The following is a 21,762-nucleotide window of genomic DNA, read 5'->3' as shown; positions in this document are numbered from 1 at the left end:
CTTCATGGAAGAACGGTTTGTTGTAGTTATAATTAACATTAAATAACAATTTATTAAGTGCTTGTGTATTTTATCATATTGTATTTTGCTATTGTTTTATAAATGCAATATGGTATTCACCGCATGTTGTGCATAACATCATTGCATGTGTAGTAAAAGCACTGTAATGCATGGTTTTGAGTGTGTTATTACTTTATTATAGGTCATTTCCAGACACTTTTGGTTTCCAAGGCTCAGACTAATGGGTCAACAACTTCAGAAGAGGCTTACATAAACACTAAAAACTCAGAGCAAGCAAATGGTCAGATTTAAAGAGATATGAAAAATAATGGACGGATTATTTTCACACACTACAGAGAGTGAAAGGCAGCTTCGTTTCTGTCTCATTAATAAAAGATGGGAGTACTTCCTGGGTTTTATGAATGGGGTCACCGCTGCCCCTCCCATCCACAAAACACCAAATATATACACACAGACATTCTCTCTGCATCTCTTACATACGACTGCACCCACAAATGTGCACATTCTCTCTCTCTCTCTCTCTCTCTCTCTCACACACACACACACACACACACACACACACACACACAGACACACAACACACTTTCCAATCACCATAATGAGCCACTTGGGCTTTCTGAGGAGGTAAGGTAGCCAATTTGGACAAGGACGAAGCGAAAGGCAAAAAGTGACGCACGATCTTGTTACATCTGAAAATGGAACTCAAAATATCACAGACGACATGGACAGGCTGCTAACAACCGTCTAAAAGCTCCTCGGTCGTCTCTGAGAAAAGCAAACTGATGCTGCCATGAAATTCTCCAAAAAGCACACCACAGCACTAGTGAATGTACTGAAGAGACTAATTCATCATATACAGGCCTACAGTTGACAAGCTTTGTTTGTGTCTGAGCAAAGGCACAGCTAGTAATTTTAGGCCCCCTTAAAAATGTAATGCATGCAATTTGTTATAGCTACATAATTGCTGTGAATATAATATAAGCAACATGATTGCATATTAGTTCACTGTATGCAACTGCTTAAAGTGTATCGTTTGGCACTTTGTTGCATGTCGAGTAAGATCTTAGTTCTTAAATTAAAACTCTATAACGAGTTATGATCAGTCTTTAACTAGGATAGGACAGATACATAGTACAAAGTCCACTAAAATCATAAAAACATACTCAATTATCCTAGACATCATGAAATTCAGTGGTGAAATAATGGAAATTCTAGTTTTATTCAGGCTGCAAGAGGAGGACAGGAGCAGTCTTTACACTAGAGAGAGGGCTTGGGCCCCATGAGCTCCATGGAAAAGGCCTCCATGGAAAAACATAATTTTAATTGTTTTTCACATCATTTGAAAATGCCTGTAGCCTGCATTGTGTAAATATTTCATGACAAATGGACCAAAAGAAATGGCCCACAATTACTTGGAAAAAGAAGTGGTTACACTGACTTAAATTAAAAGTGAAGTGTGTTTTTGTTTCCTGTAAAGTTACTATTTTGGAGATACAAAATTTTGTTCAGAGAGCAGTGACATATACATATATGTATATATATATATATACACACACACAAGTATTTGTGTGTTGCACTAGTATGAGCAGATCAGACACAGCAGTGTTGCTGGTCTGATCCAAAACTTTTCACCAACAGCGTCCTGTGGACTGCATCCTGTGACCACTGATGAAGGACTAGAGGATGATCAACACAAACTACACAGTGACAAATGAGCTACAGTCTCTAACCTTACATCTACAAGATGGATCAACAAGACAGGAGAGTGAATTCCACTCACTTCAGCAACACTGCGGCATCACCATCACCATCATGCGGCATCACCACCATGTCAGTGTCTGCATTGCTGAAATGATCCAAAACCCAAATATTACCTGCTCTGTGGTGGTCCTGTGGAGGTCCTGACCAGAAGAACAAGGAAAAGGTGGGCTGACAAGGTATGGACCACAGTCTGTAATTGTACAATTACAAATTGCTTATATAGGAAAGTGGAGCTGATAAAATTCACTATGAGTAGAAACAAGGAGGTGATTTTAATGGCTGCTTGGTGTCTCTCAGGAGGCCTAAGTACAGTACTGGAACTAAAGAGTGACCAGCCATGGAACACACTAGCGGTCAGTATTGAGCGTTATTGTACTGGGCTGTTTTCTGACAGTCCCCAGCTGCAGCCCCTGAGGCTACAGTCCACATCAGGGGAAGATGTTATTGAACTTATTAGGTATGTCTGAAACTAGGCTCCATTTGCTATATAGTGCACTATTTTTGAAATCTACCATTTTATACAGATGTTGGAAAACAGTAGAAAATATCCAGTGCACTCTTACAATTTCAAGTGCAACAGGTAGTGTACAAACATTGTTGCCTATCCATAACATAGAATACCTATAACACTAAAGGAATGTGATTATCTTCGCAGCGTCATGAGCAAACCAGTGTAATGTCACCACACAAAACTGTTTACATACAAATTCTGTTTCTTACAATACTGTTGTGGAGTTCCAATGTAGGGTAAATTTATTACTGAGCCATTTCTGTTTCCTATAACAATGTTTATGTAATGTTCTATATAATGCTTGTGTAAATATTTTTTATCCAGGCACATTTTCATGCATTACATAGCAGTTATAAAAGCTGGTGTAATACTGAAAAGCTTTTTTCTATATAAGCCTTTGAACACAATTTTTTTTGAGCAGTGCACATGCTGTGCCTTTGTTGTTGTGCACTGAATGATAATAAGACATTTAAATTTCAATAAGACATATTTTCCCTGGGAGAAAATTCTGGATGGTAGGCAGGCCAGTCTAGCACCTGCGCTCTGTAATTAAACAGCCATGCAGTTGTAACATTTTCAGAATGTGGCTTAGTGTTGCCATGTTGAAATAAGCATGGACTGCCCTGAAAAAGACAGCATCCTAAAGGCAGCATATTTTGCTCTAAAATCTGTGCAGCATTAATGGTGCTTTTACAGATGTGCAGGTTACTCACCAATACCCCCCATATCATGACAAATACTAGATGCAGAAATTTATGCTGGTAAGACCTTTTCTTCTTTGGCCCAGAGAACACAATGTTTATTATTTCCATAAATAATCTATAATGTTAATTCATCAGGCGACAGTACACGTTTCCACTTCCTCTGAATCAGTCCATTTCAGATGAAAGCCCAGAGAAGTCAGCAGCATTTCTGGCATGACGTCTGCAATGAATAGTACAGTCTCAACATTGCATTTGTGGATGCAGCGACGGACGGAATGTTTATTGACAACAATTTGTCACAGAATTACGGAGCCCGTTTTTTCAATTTTGTGTTCTTGAGAAAGGTTCTGAGAAAAAGTCTACATCAGATTCATGACGTTCTTAAACTGTTCACACATTTGTGCTCTTGAGTGTGTGTAGATTCTGTTCTTACGTAAGAACAAATCACAAATGAGAAAACATTGAATATCAGAATCCATGTGAAAACTGTATAAGTGGGCTTTAAGAAGACATTGCTGTTTTAAAACGATTGGTGAATGAGGCCTAGTATTATTAAACTGTTGGATTTTTTGCAGCTTCATTTTGGAGATCCTCGACCTGTCCTTCCTCATAAAGGACTTGGCCTTTCCCAGAAGCTAATTTTATACCCAAGCATGATTGTATTACTTGCTTAAGATGGTTTTTGAACATTTCACCATGCTACACAATAGTCTTAAATTGCCCTGACCTGACTTTTTTGGAATTTGTTGCAGGCATCAATTTTTAAATGAGCATAAATTTACCAAAACCAATGAAACTGATGGGGTAATACATTAGATATCTTGTTTTTGTATTGCCTTCAAATACAGGTCAAAGGTGATTAATACATCACTGTTTTCTGATTTTATTTGTATTTTACATGCTGTCCCAGCATTTTTGAAACTGGGGTCGTGCATGAAACATGGCCTCATAGTGAGAATTTATTTAGAAATTTTTGTTTGTCATGTTTCACTCGTTTTGTTGGTCTAGTGCCTGTATTATCACTATACATTTTTCGAGGATGTGCTTGCTTCATTTCCTGTTTTTTGATCCACAATGTAAAAATGGTAAACATTCTAATTAGTGCATAATACAATACATATTTTTGACACAGTCTCTGTCCACAGCTATGGAGTTTATTACCACCCAATGAGAAGCATGATTTTAAAAGCATCCCGCTCGCTCTCCCCCTCTCTTTCACCTCTCCACTATGTTACGTAACTCCATTAAAGCAGCAGCCATCAGACTTCTCACTTGCTTCCCCTCACTCTCCTCTGTACACCGCTAACATCAGTTCCAAAGCCCCCCATTCAGATAAGCTGCTCCGTGTCCCTGGTGTCCGGTCTCTTTCACACGCAGCCCCAGTGTCAGACTGCACTGGGCAGAGTTAGCCATTCTTACGTAAGTCTTACAGCGTGTTTTAAACATCAACGTTCACCGTTTCCAATCAGATTCTGAGTGAACTGGACAAGAAAGGTGGTGACCTACGGAGATATTTGTGGCAAAACAAAGCCTCCAGAATTTTGGAACAAAATAGAACATATGTTGTCAACACACACATCATATCAAAAAAGGTTATTTAAGGTTATAGCACTTTGGGAAGACGCAGCTAAAAACTAAGCCAGGGGAGACTTATGCAGGTCAGTGATATAATGATGACAAATCATCAAAGCAAGATAGAAAAGTATGAATTAAGACTCTCATCATTAATTGATTACACTTGATTATGCAATTTTAACAAAGAACAAAGTAAAGCATTGTGGTTACTGTGGTTACTGTGAAATTATCAGAGACCACTCATGTTTTATTTCATTTCCAGCCAAAACAGCCTTGAAGTAGAAGTTATCCAGTTATATCAGTACAAAAAAAGCAGAAAATATACAGTACTGTACAAAAGTCTTAGCCACCTAAGCACATTATTTCAAACCATTTGCCCTTTGCAATTAGTGTGTGTACATTACAATAAATGCAAATAACATAAAAAGCAGCAGAAAAAAGGCAAGAATTTCTTGTTTTCAAAAAAGTGGTTGAGTAACAAAGTCTGGTTCCAGCTGTCTCCTCCAAGCCTCCAGCCATCAAACAGATTTATAAAATTCCGTCACCAGAACACTTTTAACATAATGAAGGCTTGATTAGCCAAATCAGATAATGGGCAGTATCAACAAACATAGCTTGAGTTGCTGGAGGAGTGGTTTGAAAACTGACAAGCAAACAAATTGGCATGTATAAAATAACTACTTAATGTATTAACGTCATTTATATTTATTCTATTTTTAGCATTTTCTATGTAAACTGCCAAGGTAAATAACTTTTTTTAAATGAAAACTTCTCAGTGGCCTAAAACATTTGCATAGTACTGTATAAAATTATGGTAAACAAAATTGTACACTTTTTTTTTTGTATTTAGCATGTTCCTCATTTGCATTTAACACAGCTTCAGTCCTTTTCGGGAGAATCTGCAGGGATATTTTTCCTCACCTCCAAAGTTCAGTCTTAGAAGTTGGTTGCATTTTCCAATTCTCACAATCAAATTAATCCCAAACACATTCAGTGATGTAGGGTGGCGGCTGTTTTAAAGCGCACCGGTTTTGTTTGATCTGCACATTTTCTTCTTTTCTTTTTTTGTCCGTTTCCTCTTCAGTAACAGCTTCCTGTCAGTTAAGTATCCTTTCGCACACATAGTTCTCACAGTGGAAGGATGGACAGAAACAGCCATGCATTTTTTCAGATCTGATACAGGAGTGGAGCTTGATTGTTTCCTCTCTCTCAAAGATGAAAGCTTTAAGGACTGTTTATCTGATGGTGGTTGTTTTGATGGTTAACAGGAATTGCATGGTTATTCTGTGTCCCAATTTCTCTACATCTTTTAATCATTTTTGACAGAAGTTTTGGAAATTTGCATTTGACTTTCTCCTTCGTTATGCAAGTGAAATATCTTGTATGTAATCTCCTCAGTAATAAGATGAATAAGAATGAGGAACCTGTACTTAAAAGGCTATTTTGACTGGAAGTTAAATAAATGAAAGGTGCTCTCTTTTTCTGTTCAGGGAAGTCCATTTTGAAGTCCTTGGCCTTTAAAACACAAACCTCTTGAATAACTGAATAAAAATCTATTTTAAATCAACTGTTAAAATATTTGTTAGCTTACTTGATTACTAATATAATAGGCAGTAGCCAACCTAACATTAGTAAAGCCATATAGACAGACCGTGTGACAAAAGCTTCAGCAGAAGTTTACATGTGTTCTATCAACAGTGATGTCATACAGCTTACCTAATCAACACACTATCGCATGGCCATGCATTATGTGTTGTATACACTCCTGTTAGAAAAAGAAAACAAGAACTTGTTTAAATGGGTCAGTTCCCAAGTGTAACCATAACCCCTGGTCTTTCCCTTAGATTATACACTCTGCTTACTGTAAGAACAGTTGGTTCAGTCACAAGTTGACACGCTTCCCATAATTCCCAAGGATTTATGCGCTGGACATCAAACCTATAGTGATTCATACAAAATTACTATCATTCACTGTAACAGTTCATTGGCATTTTGAAAAATCATACCTTTCATATGCCTTTTTTTTCCAGATGGGTTGAGCTTCCAGTATTAAATTTATAGCTCCATCTACTGGTGGATCTATGGAATTGCTACAAAAACTGTGATAAACTGCAGCATGAACGTTTATTGACTAGTGTTCATAATCGAGAAAAATATAATACTATCATTTTATGACAACAAGTCCTGCACCAGAAGTGCATAATGTAAGACATCAAAACTCTTTAAGGAAAAATAGTCTATCTCACTCATTAACACAATAACATTCATATTAAATACATTCAAACTATGTTGATACAGTTGACTTTAGCCACGTAAACTGATATGAAGATATAGATAATGTCTATTGTAAAGAGGTCACTCAGCATGGACCTAATGTAACCCCTAGTATAGAAGTATACAAGAATACATACGCAACTGTAGTACTGTGCAAAAAGAAACTGCCCCTCATTTATTTGATTTCCAGTCAAAACAGCCAGCCATTAAGTATAAGATACATCTTTTACCATCAGGAAAAAGGTAGGTACACACACACACACACACACACACACACACACACACACACACACACACACATACACACATACACACACACGTATATATATCTGAAAATTACACTGAAGGCTCCTCAACTAAACATAACAGCATTTTTAAGTATTTAGTGTGCCCACCTTTTACCTTTAACACAGCTTCCATTCTTTTCTTTAAAACTTACTTTCAGTTTTTCTAATAAATCTACAGGCAGATTTTTCCACATCTCCAAAGTTTAGTCTTAGAAGTTGGTTGCATTTTTTGCTCATCAATCCATAAAATCTTTCTCCACATATCAGATGTCCAGTTTTGGTGTTCTAAAGCAAATTTTCTTTTTTCTCTCAGCAACAGCTTAGCATTGAGTTGTCTTCTTACAGTGGAAGGATGGACAGAAAGGCTGTGGATTTTTACAGATCTGAAGCAAAGTGGAGCTTGATCTTACCCTACCTTATCTTTATAATCTACATAATTTATATAGATCATATAATTTATTCACTTTTTAACTCCAGTTTTGGAAACTTCTGTTTTTTTCACATTTTCTTTTGCTTTTCCGCTTCCTTAAGCAAGTGGATTATACCTACTTTCCTCAGAAATATTTTCTTTAGCCTTTGTAGATGAACTTGGGAGAGACTATTGCAAAGCGGCCGAGTTTGGCTAGTTGCTTTGGCAGTAGTGTGCACTAAAGAGTGGACAAACTAAACAATGATAGATTTGATGTTATACTTATGTTATACTGATGTTATACTGTTGTGGGCTTCTGTGTAATACTCATTATTTTGCTGTGTAAATTAAGCTAAAAGTAAATAATTTGTACTTAAGGGCCATTTTTGACTGGAAAGTAAATCAGTGAAAATGTGGTCTGTGAATTCTGCACAGTACTGTATGAAACAAAGTAATTTCTACTTAAAGTTTTTTATTTAAATGTCTATTTGAACACATATGCTATTATCACAGTCATATCATCAGTCTTTTGTTGCCTCTCTTCTATAGTGTTTCAAAATATCCACTCTGTATTTTCAGCTGCAACCTCTTTAGAAGAGAACCGACCACAGAAACATTCTTATCTCAGGCTCGGGTCATCTTTAGAAGAATTTTGTTTTGCGAAAAATCAAATTTACACAGCTCAGTTTCAGAGAATTCAGGCATGCCATTTACACTATTCCACCTGGTCAATATAATCTTCCATTATTTGTTAGCTAAATTAGCCTCACATCTCCAGAAAAGACACAAACGTCAAGATACCAAACACGTCTTAGCTAATTGACTGCAACTGAATAAAAGGAAAGCCTCTGCAAATTAGACTTCTTGCAAGATTATTCCTTTAAACCGAGGCTCCACTTTCACCACTGTGATTAAATTAGACCAACGAATGGCTGTAGAAACATGACGATGACTTTCACATGCCTCTTTGGACCCAGAGTTCAGCTTCGACTACAGTACACAGAACACAACGTACTACTGACAGTCTTGCTCCCTGCACCTATACTGCAAACCAAATCACACACAAACAACCTCTACCATAACACACAGTCAGGCCTGTGTCTTACAGTAAACAGTCCTCAGGAAATCACAGGGAGCACTCTCTAAGCCTGTGTGTAGCGGATGATCTCGCTCAAGTCGTAGCCCGTGACTGCGAATGCGTAGCCGTCACCGTCGCAGAACTTGGCTCCACAAATCTGAGTGTCCGTCACACATTCATTATATAGGTGCTCAATCTGGAAAAAGAGAGGATCAGTATGGATGAACTGCTTTTGAAAGTATTACAAATTAATAATATCAGGTTATTTAGATGAAGGACAACAAAAACAGAAACATTTTAAGATCAGATCAAGTTACAGTTGACCTAAACCTGCCCCACCCACAAATGTGGGTGTCACTTCACAATAGGACTATGCATCACTCTTCTAAATTGCTTTAAACTGCGGTCCCACCAAAAAAAAAAGATTTAAAAAACAATTAAGTATTCAGACCTTAGATATGTACATTTGGATCTCTACTAATCAAGATAGTAATAAGCTAAATATATACCAAAATCATAATTTATAGGGTACTTTGTTGGAAGGTGCCAACCCCTAAATTTCAACTTGAAATTTGAAAATAATACTTCAAACTTGTTAATTTTTTTATGTTGATTTTGAAAGATCACTTTGATTATTTTGAAAGTGAAGGTTTAGATTCATGAGTTTTTTTTTTTTTTAATAAATGCTGTCCCAATCTTTCATGTCACTACAGAAACACAGAATTTTAGTGGTGCCTTATTTTAGCCATACCCCTGCATTTTTGAGCAGGAAGTGAGACTGCATCCTTGTCCCTTATGGCTATTGTCCCTATTGAGCAGTTAGATCATACTGTTTCAAAGTATATGTGTCACAAAGTCTGAAAATCAGTGTGTAACATTAAAAATTGTCACTACTTATATTTTCACACACATATTTTCAGTAATGAAGTAAACTCTTTTTGTGTTCTGTTTTTTTTTTTTGTTTAAAGTAGGCATAAGTATGCTAGCATTTTTTTTTGCTTATATATTCACTTTAAAAAATATATATGTTTAAATAATTGACTCTATGCCTGATTCTGTGCAACTAGACATATGTTTGAGTAAACAACTAAGAAGCTAGATGGCTAATCAGCTAATCTGGACACGTCATGCTTATACTTTAACAGTTGCAAACAATGAGCAAAAAAATACAACCAAATCATCAATCACAATTATTTATGACAATCATCAGTTAAAATTCCATGATTGTGACAGTCCCAGTTCTGAGCAGTGTTTTCTACTATGGTTTATTAAACATTTAAAATTAGTTTATTGAAGGTTTTTATTTAGGTCATAAAAACTTAAAAATGATTAATAAGCAGTTATAAGATATAGTGACGGTTTTGCTAAAACCTCAGATCTTGCTGTTTATCTATCTTTCTTTGTCTTCTCCATCAGTCAGCATTATACCTGTCACCTTCATCAGATATTCAACAAGTCAATGTTGCCTTATTTATTTATTAAAACTGTTTATTAATGATTTGAAGGTTTTTATGACTTATTAAACGCTTTGTAAGGGTCATTTTAGTGCAAAGTGGGACCATAATGTGTTCTATGGTCACTTCTAGTTTGGGCTCGACAAACATTATAGGATGTGGACAAAAGAGTTTTTTGTCAAAATTAACAAATCTGGGTTAAACTGGGTGCACTATTTATTTTGAATGATATTTATATTGTATGCATGGGAAATGTGTAGTTCCTTTTGTTGCATAATACAGCTATAAACTTTCTGTATGTTGATATACACAGTGGGAAAAATATTGGTAAATAACTTCAGATATGCTAGTGCTGTAGGCAATGATATTAACTTAGCAAGCTAGCGATGTTAAAACAGTTAAAGCTAGAGAATTTTTCACATCTGAAGCTAGCGAACCAGATGTTTATCCCTGAAAAATTGGTCCATCCTAACAGACTGCATTCAAAACGTAAAATCTACTGTACGTCGATTTTTAGATTGAATGAGATTTTTGTCAGTGTTCTGTGAAGCTTGTCCAACCTCCTGATAGTTGCTATGAACGAATACACTTGTGAGCATGAACAGGTCAGCAGAACACAACTGAGTTTTGACTGAATTTAGGGCTAACTGACGAACCGATCACTCACCTCTACACTGTTGGTTTCTGGGGTGATCGTTAAATGCCATACTCGAACTAGAGAGTCCTCAGCAGCAGACAGCAGCTTTGAGTTGACAGAAGAAATGAAAAACATAGTCACTGTCCATAAATCAGTGTTATGCATGCTGTCATGAGAGAGATCTGCTGCTCTTACCAGACCAGTGAAAGGAGCGATGTCCAGTGAGTAGATCCAGCGGGCGTGGGCATTGACCTCAGCATGCAGGATCCCAGTGACTCCCTCGTACAGGCGAATCTGTCCTGTTCCATAACCGGCTATCACAGTGCCTTTCCATAGCTTCAAAGAGGAGCAGCTAGTGCTAATAGTTCAAGAGATGTCAAAAATGAAAAACATTTCCACTTTTTGACAGTTTCACAGCTTTAGAAAGACTCCAAATTATAATTTTATGTATGTTACAATACATAAAAAGTGAATGTGATCAGAATTATTTTAGAATACATTTAAAATATAAACTGATAAGGAACATTACTAGTTTGATCATCCCTTAAAAGACCTCAGTAACACTGAAATAAATGACTGAATTTAATAACTGTTAGGCTTTAGCAGAGCTCAGCAACAATAAGATTAATAACTGATCATCACTTTGATTTATCAGTCTACTCAGGCTTTAACATTTTTTTTAATGGACAAGTATTCTAAGGGTATTTTCTTTAAAATGTAAAGTCACTGTATTCTGAATCCTGCCTTTAAAAAATGAAGCCTGGACTGAACACAGATGCCAGTACTTGTATTCCATTACATCCCAACACTGTGCATACTCTATACTTTTTTCCACTTACTCAAATCCAGGGATCTTGTTGAGAAGCTGGAAATCACCTCCAGATTTCCACACACAGAGAAGACCTGAGTCATCAGCACTCACCAAATCAGCTATACATTCCTGATGGAGGGAGACAGAAATGCATTAGCATTAAAGCATCATCAGTTTATTACAATCTGCTAAACTGTATCTACGGACATAACTAATATTACTACTAGCTTTAAATAACTGTTAAGTTTAGTCGGCCATGCAAACAAAGACAGTTATGGTTATAGTCCTTGTCAGTAAAGTTCCGCAAACTGTCTAACCCTGTGCATAATGTCATCAGAGGTAAGATATAAATGGAATGGGGAAAAAAAAAATTCCATACCCACTGTGGCAGTAAGCTTTTGGGTTTGGTTTGAGTTTTAAGTATTTTATATTTACATGGCCAAATTTCATTTTTTTGCCTTCACTGGGGTAAATGAGTTACTTTTCAAGAGCAAATGCATTCTTTGTAGGGAAATGTTGCATTGACTGTTGGGCTTATATCACCTGCCCTTTCATTAATGTGCAAGTAATGTTGTTATTGCTTTGTCTGTGTAAGTAACATGTACGTAATGTTGTTATTGCCTTGTGGGGGAAAAAATCTTAAAAGCTGTGGCATGCCCAACACCATGTTTAGTGTGCTGCTACTGCAGTGCTGCATAACCTTCTGTGATATCCTAAAAAAAATCTCTGACCATCCAAAAAGGTAGTATGGCCCAAGAAACACGTGTGACTGAGGGCTGACAACTTTATGATCTGTGCCTGATTTTATTCTCCCAGTGTAGAGTAAGTAGGTACTTTACCATACTGCCTGAGCACTCTGACGCCATGTCTGTGATAGCTTCTGTGTGTTCCTCTAGGACTTCAGAAAGTGTAATGTTGCTTCCTTTACTGGGAACATCAAATACCAGCACTGAACCAGATGAGACCCCTAACAGGAACAGAGGTATAGAGAAATGGAAAAGAGTATGATATCCATTAGCTATGCACAGACCATAATGAACCATCAAAGAAGGATATACTTTCAGTTAGAAGTCAGTGCTGTTGTTTGCATCACACTTACCTACACAGATGTATTTTTCTCTCACTGCAGCGATCCCCCGAGCAAACACTGCTTGAGCTGATACAAAAGAAATCAGTCAAGTGGCTTTATTCTATCCGCATTTACATTATTTATTTGGCAATCCATTTCAAATGGTAATTTATCAGATTAATTAAAATATGCACACAATGTATATAGTGAGAGTACAAACCTTTATGCAACGATATTTTAGATATTTTGTATTGGATTTATTTGATGCTGTTTGCATCAAGTCATTTTTATGCAATGTATCAAAATACATATAAATACATGGATGAAACACAGCTACACACTTATACAGCACATCTCAACAGCACTCAATCTGAGCATACCTGTGGGAGTCTCTGGAGTTTCCAGTGCGTGCCAATACACCATAATGGAGCCATCAGATTCGTACATCTATTATATAAATACAGAACTTTAAAGCACAGACATGGTGGCTACTGTATGCGAATTGCATGTGAATGTTTATGTCCCACCTGAATCCCTTTTTGAGATGTGAGGACAAGAAGGTCTCTGGATGGTAGGACACACCAGGCTGCCTGCACAAACAACAGAAGGTTTGCCAAAGATATTCACCTGTGTTGTGGTGAAATACAATGGGAGGTTGGCCAGATTTGTTTTATAGCTGAACAATTCCTCTCAGTATTCTACAACATTTAACTTCCCTGGCTCGGGAGTCTGGAGACTGAACAGACTAAAAAATGGGTACTGCCTAGTCTAAAGGCCTGCACAACGGTTTTACAACATGCACAAACTTAAAGTCATGCTCATCTGGAAGGCAAAGTGCTCTTTAGCATTAATGTACATTCTCTTTATTAGCTTTGTATTACGACTACTGGTTCTTTCGATTTACACTTTTTATCTGCTTGTAGATACACTCTGTATCACTATTTATTTATTTATTTTTATTCTTGCTTTTGGACTTTCTATTTTCTACATTTACTGTTATTGTTGCTGTTCATTGTGGCTTTATACACACACACAGCTGCAAGAAACAAAAATAACAACAACAAAGTTGTGCGGCAATAAAGAATCTTCAATCTATTATCTATTAGCATTTAATGGTCTGACACTGGTCTGAAGCTGAACCGCTTTCCTCCACAACAGTTAGGCACTTTGGAGGCACGTCACTAAAAAGTAGTTAAGGTGTTAGTGCCAAGAGACAAAGTGTGTGAAAAGATACAGGCCAGTTCTGAAACCCAAATACTGCCTAATACTGTTTATATTGTAAATAAAAAAAATCATTTAATGTAATAATAATGCTCTACAAACTATAAACCTATTTACCGCTCATTATGCATTCTCACCACATCATTGTGTGTGTGACACAATTGGTTACCACACCACATATCAACCGCATGATTGGACGCCACTGCTAAACTGTAACTACTGGCATAACGTATATTACTGCTCACTTTAAATACCTGTTAAGTTTAGTCTGCCTGTTAAGTTGGCCCAAAGCAGCCTACTACTATTTTTAAACTTTTTATCAGATTATCAGATTATCATTTATCAGAAATCACTGTGGGTGTGACACAGTCGGTTACCAGACCACATATGAACAGTCTGATTGGTTATTACTCTTTATAATGTAGTATGACAGATCATGTTTGATGTAGATTATCAAAAAACTCAAATGTAAAAAGGCAATTAACTCATCATTATAACATAGTTCACTTCAAGTTTAAAAATTTCAGCACTCCCACATATACTACCATATTTTTTTTTTACCAGATACCTTACACTTCCCAAGCATATTGTCATTGTCCGAAACAAAACTACAAGTATCTCCATTTTTTGCCATTTTTAGTTTTTACCTTATTAGTTTTGTGAAAGTTTTCATGATGAATGGACCAATAAAAATACTTGCTTGAAATAAAATAACATCACATTAACGTACATTAAAAGTTAAGAACATTTTTGCCTTTTCCTGTGAGGTATCACTTTGGAGATATGAAGTTTCTTTGGACAGCGATGAAGATTCACCAAAGCATCAGGCACCAAAATGCCTGCATGCACATTTGCGTACAGCTGCTCTAAATAATGTACTCAGTGGTCTCTTTACTAGAAACACCTACCTTGTACTTTTAGAGGCTACAGCCTATCTATTGCCATGTATTATAACCACATGGTTTTACAGTCACTGCTCTAAATGCAGAATTGACACTGGCGTGTGTAAAAACCTGAGCAGCAACACTGTTCCTGATACACTCATACCAGCACCACTCATGCAACAATCATCACTGTCATGTCAGTGTCATGGCTGTGCTGAGAATGATCCACCACCCACATAATATCTGCACAACGGTGGTTCAGCAATCAGAAGCTGACCACTGATGAACTTTATAGATGGTGGCTGACAAATATGGCTACCATGTGTAACTATAGACCTATACCTCTTAAAGTGATCAGTTAGTGAAAGTACTTGGTAGGTGTTTCTAATAAAGTGGATGGTGAGTGTATAATCAGGACTGCGCTGTCAGATACAGAATGCATAATACGAGCATATGAAGGTTGTTATTCATACAGACAGAACAGGACCTGTCATACACAAACATTACCTGCATAATGAGTGAGGAGCTGGTGGCCACATTGCCCTCTTTGGACTGCAGCTGTCGATGTGAATAATTCAGTCCATCCCAGGAAGCGCTGACCATGTTGACCACGTTGGCATGGACCACAGTGAAATAGGTGAGGCAGCGGGGGGCAATGCGCAGGACACTGAGGTTGTTGTAGAGAGCAGACGCACTGCTCTTTATCTGGATGCTCTTCTCTTTATGATACATTTTTGCCATTTCTGAGCAAATGAATGAAAGCAGCCCCCCACAATTACCTCGAAAACACACAAAGAGAGAAACATTACAGCTTCTACTGGACACATTAAGATGCATCTTAAAGGGGAATTCACCTTTAAGATGTCCAATGCTGTAATGTAAAGCCATTAAAATTTGGATGATGTGAAAGTGGTTTGTTGTAGAGAAACTTTTTGACTTGTTATATGTAAATGGATTAAAACGAATGAAATAGCAAGACGTTTTATGCCAAGACTTTACCACAAAACTATTGAAAAACAGTCTCAGGTATCAGGCAGAGTATTCATAACATCATTTCATGTAATAGCTGTCTGTGAGTGGAGCCTTCAGAAGCATTAAGCTCTTTAGACGTCTGGTTCCTATCACCAACACTGTGAACAATTCTGACTAGGCAATTTTTTCTAGAACGGAGCATTTCGCACCAAACTACCCTGAATTATTTTTGTTTACATCTTAACCATTTTATTATGTAGAATGAATTGAACTTCTTTTATCCATTTGTAGTAACAATGCCACTGTGTTTAACAAAATACAGTATGCAGTTTTTCACTCTTATTTTATCAAATAAAAAGGCTTATTCGTATAAAAGATTCGTTTCTTCGGTGGCTGTAACGTTAGGTAAGCTAGCGTTAGCTACGTTGGGATAAATAAAGTCATTAGCAAGACCAGGAAAAATCTTGGAGATAATTAGACTAGGTTAATCTGCATCCTAGCGCCAGTTAACTAAATGGAACTAGACGGACTGACAGCCGATAACACTGGCTAACAAAAGCCACTGCTTTAAAATATAAGGCGAAGAGCTGAGAGGAAAGCTACTTACAACATTAGCTAACTAAGCTAGCTAGGTTAACTCAAGACGAGGCCATCAAGCTACAGCCGTCTTCCCCTTTACCGGGGTAGAGCTAGGTTAGCTTGTTAGCAAGTAAACTACAGCCAGCTAACATCAGCTACAGCGTGTGTGTTTAAAGAAATATAACGTATGGACAGTTCACCAGTGTTCAACAATGTAAGATGTCAGTAAACGTGTAAATAAACGTGAACAACGTGAGTTAAGCGCGAAAGGGGAGACACAGACGCCAGATTTCACTAACGTTAGCTAACGGGTAGAATAGCTCTTACCACTTCGCGTCCTCTGCAGCCATGGTGACGGCAGCGGCAACGTAGTGCGTACACTTGGGGTACGTTCCAATCTGTGTGCTTGAGTCCTTACTAGAGTGCCTAGCTAGTGCGAACCGTACATGTCGTTAGCCCTTGTACTTCTCTCTAGATAAATCGTTGCACTGAAGTTAAGTGGAAAGAAGACATTCTGAAACGCGTTCCAATTGCCGTGCCTTACGCGTAGCCTATTCCCAGCCAGTAATGTGTACCTCATGCTAGAATGTCCTAGCTAGTGTACTAGCATACACCTCCATTGGAACACGACCGTAATTCAGGCAGGCGAGAGTTGCGTGGCAAGACCCTAAGAGGCATGTGTTGCCTAGCAACTAACATTTTATGTCCGGCTGGCCAGAGGAGATTTCAAATTTAGTCCATTTGGGTTGGTTTTCACTTTCAGAAAAGGAAGATTCTGAGGTTTGAGCAGCAAAACGACACACTCGGGTTAAGTCAACGGACTCGCTTCATCCTCCATCTATAACGGTGATTTTATAATGTAGACTGCGCAGGCAGTGCTGTGTAGTTGTGTGTTATAGTGAATGTGCGCTCGCTACAAGTGCTTTAAGTAGGCTAAAGTTAGCTAATGAACTGTTTGGAGGTTATGCTGTTTTAAATTAGTCTTTCTAAGGACTGTAAATCGACGCTATGAGATCACAGGCATCACCGTGGACACAGTACTTTGCAAAAAGGTGTGTAAAAAGTGATTTAATTGGTAAAACATTATTTAGCTTATTATAATAAATATCATCAACAATACAATAAGTAGTGATTTGGCTATTCAATACTGAATTCAATAAATCAGACGCACATTAACTTGTACTGTGCTGCTGATAGAATTTAACGTCCAGTCAATCATTATTTTCAAGGTATTATTTTTCAGCATCAGGAAAAAAAAAGAAAAAATATTTCTTTTCAGTATTTAAAATCTGCAGGAATATTTTCCCATACTTCCAAATTTCAGTCTGACAAGTTGGTTTCATTCTCTGCCACGATCCTGGTAATCCCACACACAATCAGTGACATCAACGTCTGGACTCTGGGACGGCCAGCTCATTGTTTTGATAATACCAGCAGCTTCTTTGTTAGATTTGTAAATTTTCCTTTTTTTCTAAGTAACAGTGTCCTGACAGCTGGTGCTTGGCATTGTTCATGGTGACCATAGGTTCACATGCAAATGATCCATAGCATCCCATTTTATTGACAGTTCTTTGCTATGTAGATTATACAAGCTATTTGTGCACAACTGAATGTCTGTTTCAGCACTGAGTGCACCTTAAAGTAGCTAAATTTGCTAGAAGAACTAGAAGGAGTGTCTCTTGGACAGATATTACAGAAGTAGATGTTGCATTAAAACATATTAATAGTTGCAGCAGGACTGAAAAATCAAAGCCAGAAAACAATCTGAGGCTGCCTTTACATTAATTTCCTCAGAAACCATGTCACGCACATCTAAGAGCCGGGCTGATAAGGGACGGGCTACATCTGCACAGCTCCCACCTCCCACTCAAACGCCAGATGTGGTGGACATTGTCAGTGGTCGCCTCACAGAGTCTGAATGGCTGTCCATGATGTCTGAGCAAGATGGAGAGGACATTGTGGCAGACACGGTGGAGGAACTCTTGAATAGTGTGATGGAGAAGTGTTATGAGTTGGACGTTAAGGAACAGGTAATACAGCTTATTTGTAGAAAGTTATAGTTCTGATAACCTTCTGTATGAATGCCAGTTGAATGCACTGTTCTGAAAATAATACATTAATGCCTTATGTAGGGTATGAGCCATTAAAACAGCTGTGTAAGCATAACTCAAAACGTTCTTCTTCACACAGATAGTGCCATTCTGTGTGGTTTGGGCAAAGGATGCTATGGTCCAAGTGATAAATTGCCAGTACCTAATATGTGACGAAGGTGATGAAGCAAACATAATCTCAGACTTGCAGGAGGACACGGAACCTCTACCTTCAATCCCAGACTCTTGGGCTGAAGGCTGTGTGCCTGTTATCAGAATCCCAAATCCCGCACAGGTAATGCTCTGCCTATATATGCTCTCTTTAATAGGTACTGTTGCTGGGCTGGACAGGCCTTAAAGAACATTGGTATAAATTCCTTTCAGCCTAATGAAAAAAACTGTAGCACACAACTAGCCCAGTTCCCAAGTCACGTCCTTTTTTACAGCAGACTGTTTCAGAGGAGGTTCCTCAGTTGACCTAGGAATTTTCTTCAATAACATTGATGGAATATATTTCAATAGGAATGTGTATGATTTACAAAACTGGGAGTGAACTGAACGGTCAGCAAGCAAGTAAACTTTTATAAATGTGTTTTTGTGGCAGCTGTACACAACTGGGAGCAGGGAGTTCTCACCTTTCCCCTTTCACCTTTCATTGCTCGCTAGCAGCTCAACACAGAATCACATTTCACAAACAGAGTGCCAAGAGTGTCCTAGTTAATCTGAGTTACAGGGAAATTGCAACATCAAAGTATGTTGTGCATAAAATAACAATCTTAGGAACACTGCATGCTACAGAGTTACTTTCATTTTTTCCCAGAAAGCTAGAGACTGAAAAATGGCTAATGCAACACTGAATGTCTTGTGAGATTATTTACCCACTTCTCAGTGCTGAAAAGAGTTACTGTTGTTAGCAGGGCAATCAGCTGTCCACTGACACCTTGGGTTGAGTGGGTTGACCACTCAGAGGCTGTGTTCTTGACTTGTCAACCAATCAAAGGCTGTATTCCTGACTTGTCGCTGGAACAATGCTACCCTTCTGGGCAAAATGAAAGTGCATTGAGCTGGGGGTGTAAAACAGCAGGATGGTCAGATCTCTAGGGTAGATGGCCACTTTTCTACAGCACATCAGCAGGTGGAAAGCTTTAGGTCCCATCAAAAAAAAATAATAAACCACAAAATCCCAGCATCAATAAAGCCACACAGTCTCTAAAACCTTAGGAGATGATTCAGTCATGGACACTTGCTGTAGCTGTAAGGAGGGTGAGCTGAACTAAAACTACACCCGACCACCCAACTTTTTATTAAGTTGAATGGGATTTTCGTCCATGTTCTGTAAAGCTTGTCCAACCTCACAACATAAGAACGGAAGAATTTGTACACACATATTCAATGACATAAATCATCTTTTTGGTTATACTCAATTATATAGTTTGTTAAAATCTTACCAATTGCAGCTTTATAGCAATGTGTCCAACCTGTTGTTATTTGGACAGGACTGTAAGTCAGATGTACAGGAGGATGACGTCAAGGATCCACCACAAAAACAGAGATCCCAGTCAATAAAGGAATCAGAATCTCCAAATAAAGAATCCAGAGCGGAGAGAAAGCGAGGTAGCAGGCCTCTGAAACTAATCCCTGCTCAGGCAAAGTTGGAAGTGCAAAGAAGGCCACATCCACCTGAGATACCGTCACCAAATAAGCTAAAACCTTCAACTAGCATGATTTCTGCAGGACCACCACCACCAGAGTGAGGTTCTCCATCACTGTAACAGGTGCCTCCGCACATGCAGTCAGGACAGAGAATGATGTCAGAGAACACAGTCTTTTAGAGGATGAACATCCAAACACCTTTTTGAAGGTAGTCTGCACAGATGAATGGTGATGCTAATAGTTCTTTCATTTCTACAAAGGCATGCTAGCCAAGCTGGTCACAGGTGGAAGGCCCTGAGAACCAGTTTGCTTGCTTGTAAACAGACAATACACAGTTCTCAGAGAATCATCTCACTTTAACAGCCTGTGAGAACATTAAAACAAAAGACCAAATCTACAAGGAATGTGGAAACTAGGCTTGTGCTTATTTAGAATTAAATGAGTACAATGTATTCTACTGTAAATACAAAAGCACCGACAACTTCAAGACATTGTTACCTAGTTTTAAATGGTTTACGTGTTTTAGGATGCATATTTATGGTTCTGCATGTTAAATGTATATGTCAAACAGAAGATAAGACAAAAATAAGAAACAAGGGCTTAAAGATTTTCTAGCTTTGTTTTCAGATTTTAACATTTCAAGCTCTTTTCCTAAATTAAACGGCCACATTAAAAACTATATCACCTGCATACCTGAATTGGTTTATTAAACATTTTGCTACCATCAGCTGCACTCTCTTGCTTGCCATTTCCACCTTTGGTGTCGGTCAGGGCTTGTTTGTACCGATTACCAAAATAGGAGAAGCTTTTGCCAACAACACCTGCTTAAATGTGTTAAGTTTGCACTATGAGACTCTATAAATCTTGCATTACATGTGATTCATATCTGGATGGTATCTGGATATATTTTGACCTTTACACTTTTCACTAGAATGCATCCCAAAGGTTTTATGTTTCTGCATAAAAAGCACTTCAACACATACACTCGTAGGCAAAAGTTTAGGTGCCCCTAATCAAATGACAAGTTTTTTGGATCTTCTAAGTGAAAATATGTTATTTAGTCTACTAAGTAACTATAATCTACAGAGAACACACCTCTGCACATTCTGCACTACTACTCTGTCTTTGCAAAATCTAAGAAATTAAGAAAAGATCAAATGAGGCCTGTGCAAAAGTTATGGTTCATTTCATATTATTCTTATTTTTCTCAAGACTCAGCAAATAAATAGGACCTACCAAATAGAAAATCATCAAAACATGTAACTGGATTCAAACTTTTGCATATGACTGTAAATAGTTTCTGATTGTCAAGTGAGATCTGAACATGATCCGACCACTGAAAACGCATGTTAATGCAAGATGTGAGCCTCTACCATTTCTCAAGTAGTTCCAAGAGAGTCTGATTGATGATTAGTAAACTCTAATCAGTCCAGACTGCTAGTGCAGTCAGCCTTGATTTAGCCCCTACACTGTCACAAATGTTATCATGCTGGTGCCTCTTCAAGCTGGTTTGCTTCATGTTTTTCAATGTCTTGTCTTTTCCCCCTCAATTTGCTCAATATTGCTTATGATGAATCCCTCCTTGACCTCAAACTATGTTGCATATACCTCTCATATTTCAAATCCATTCTCCTCTTCCTCTTTCACTGAATATGGTCTGCATGATCTAATGACATGTACGACTACATCCAGGAGCCATTGGACATCAACAAACAGCCTGTTTGTTTCAAATCATATTCTCTGTAGTTATGAGCTACAACTTCAGTTGACAA

The 21,762-nt window shown here is 37.8% G+C and overlaps 2 protein-coding genes across 3 annotated transcripts; one reads left to right on the top strand and one right to left on the bottom strand.

Annotated features, from left to right (window-relative positions):
- Positions 1-4,135: 4,135 nt before the first annotated feature.
- Positions 4,136-16,620, bottom strand: wdr54 (WD repeat domain 54). Its single transcript, XM_017695548.2, has 10 exons — positions 16,575-16,620; positions 15,204-15,475; positions 13,119-13,181; positions 12,972-13,038; positions 12,622-12,678; positions 12,362-12,489; positions 11,551-11,651; positions 10,907-11,069; positions 10,742-10,816; positions 4,136-8,816 (listed from the first exon to the last, which is right to left on the bottom strand). The coding sequence occupies exons 2-10, from the start codon at positions 15,435-15,437 to the stop codon at positions 8,685-8,687; spliced, it is 1,020 nt and encodes a 339-aa protein (XP_017551037.1). The 5' UTR covers positions 15,438-15,475; positions 16,575-16,620; the 3' UTR covers positions 4,136-8,684.
- Positions 16,621-16,940: 320 nt separating this feature from the next.
- Positions 16,941-20,702, top strand: LOC108426181 (uncharacterized protein C2orf81 homolog). 2 transcript variants are annotated; one of them, XM_017695486.2, is made up of 4 exons: positions 16,941-17,093; positions 18,042-18,277; positions 18,438-18,632; positions 19,834-20,702. In XM_017695486.2, exons 2-4 carry the CDS (start codon positions 18,047-18,049, stop codon positions 20,089-20,091), a joined length of 684 nt encoding a protein of 227 aa, XP_017550975.1. In that variant the 5' UTR covers positions 16,941-17,093; positions 18,042-18,046; the 3' UTR covers positions 20,092-20,702. The 2 variants fall into 2 exon arrangements, with proteins under 2 accessions (XP_017550975.1, XP_017550976.1); XM_017695487.2 differs by lacking the exon at positions 16,941-17,093 and adding an exon at positions 17,116-17,299.
- Positions 20,703-21,762: the final 1,060 nt, after the last annotated feature.

This window comes from Pygocentrus nattereri, chromosome 20, assembly GCF_015220715.1.
Source record: "Pygocentrus nattereri isolate fPygNat1 chromosome 20, fPygNat1.pri, whole genome shotgun sequence".
Classification (NCBI taxonomy): domain Eukaryota; kingdom Metazoa; phylum Chordata; class Actinopteri; order Characiformes; family Serrasalmidae; genus Pygocentrus; species Pygocentrus nattereri.
Note: the sequence above shows the minus strand (reverse complement) of the source record. Positions and strands in the feature narration are given on the sequence as shown.

Coding starts and splice junctions, on each gene's coding strand:
- wdr54 (XM_017695548.2), bottom strand. CDS start 15,437: ATGGCAAAAATGTATCATAAAGAGAAGAGCATCCAGATAAAGAGCAGT. Junction 12,679..12,971: donor AACTCCAGAGACTCCCACAG/GTATGCTCAGAT, acceptor CTTTTGTATCAG/CTCAAGCAGTGTTTGCTCGG. Junction 10,817..10,906: donor TCGCTCCTTTCACTGGTCTG/GTAAGAGCAGCA, acceptor GTCAACTCAAAG/CTGCTGTCTGCTGCTGAGGA.
- LOC108426181 (XM_017695486.2), top strand. CDS start 18,047: ATGTCACGCACATCTAAGAGCCGGGCTGATAAGGGACGGGCTACATCT. Junction 18,278..18,437: donor AGTTGGACGTTAAGGAACAG/GTAATACAGCTT, acceptor TTCTTCACACAG/ATAGTGCCATTCTGTGTGGT. Junction 18,633..19,833: donor GAATCCCAAATCCCGCACAG/GTAATGCTCTGC, acceptor TTATTTGGACAG/GACTGTAAGTCAGATGTACA.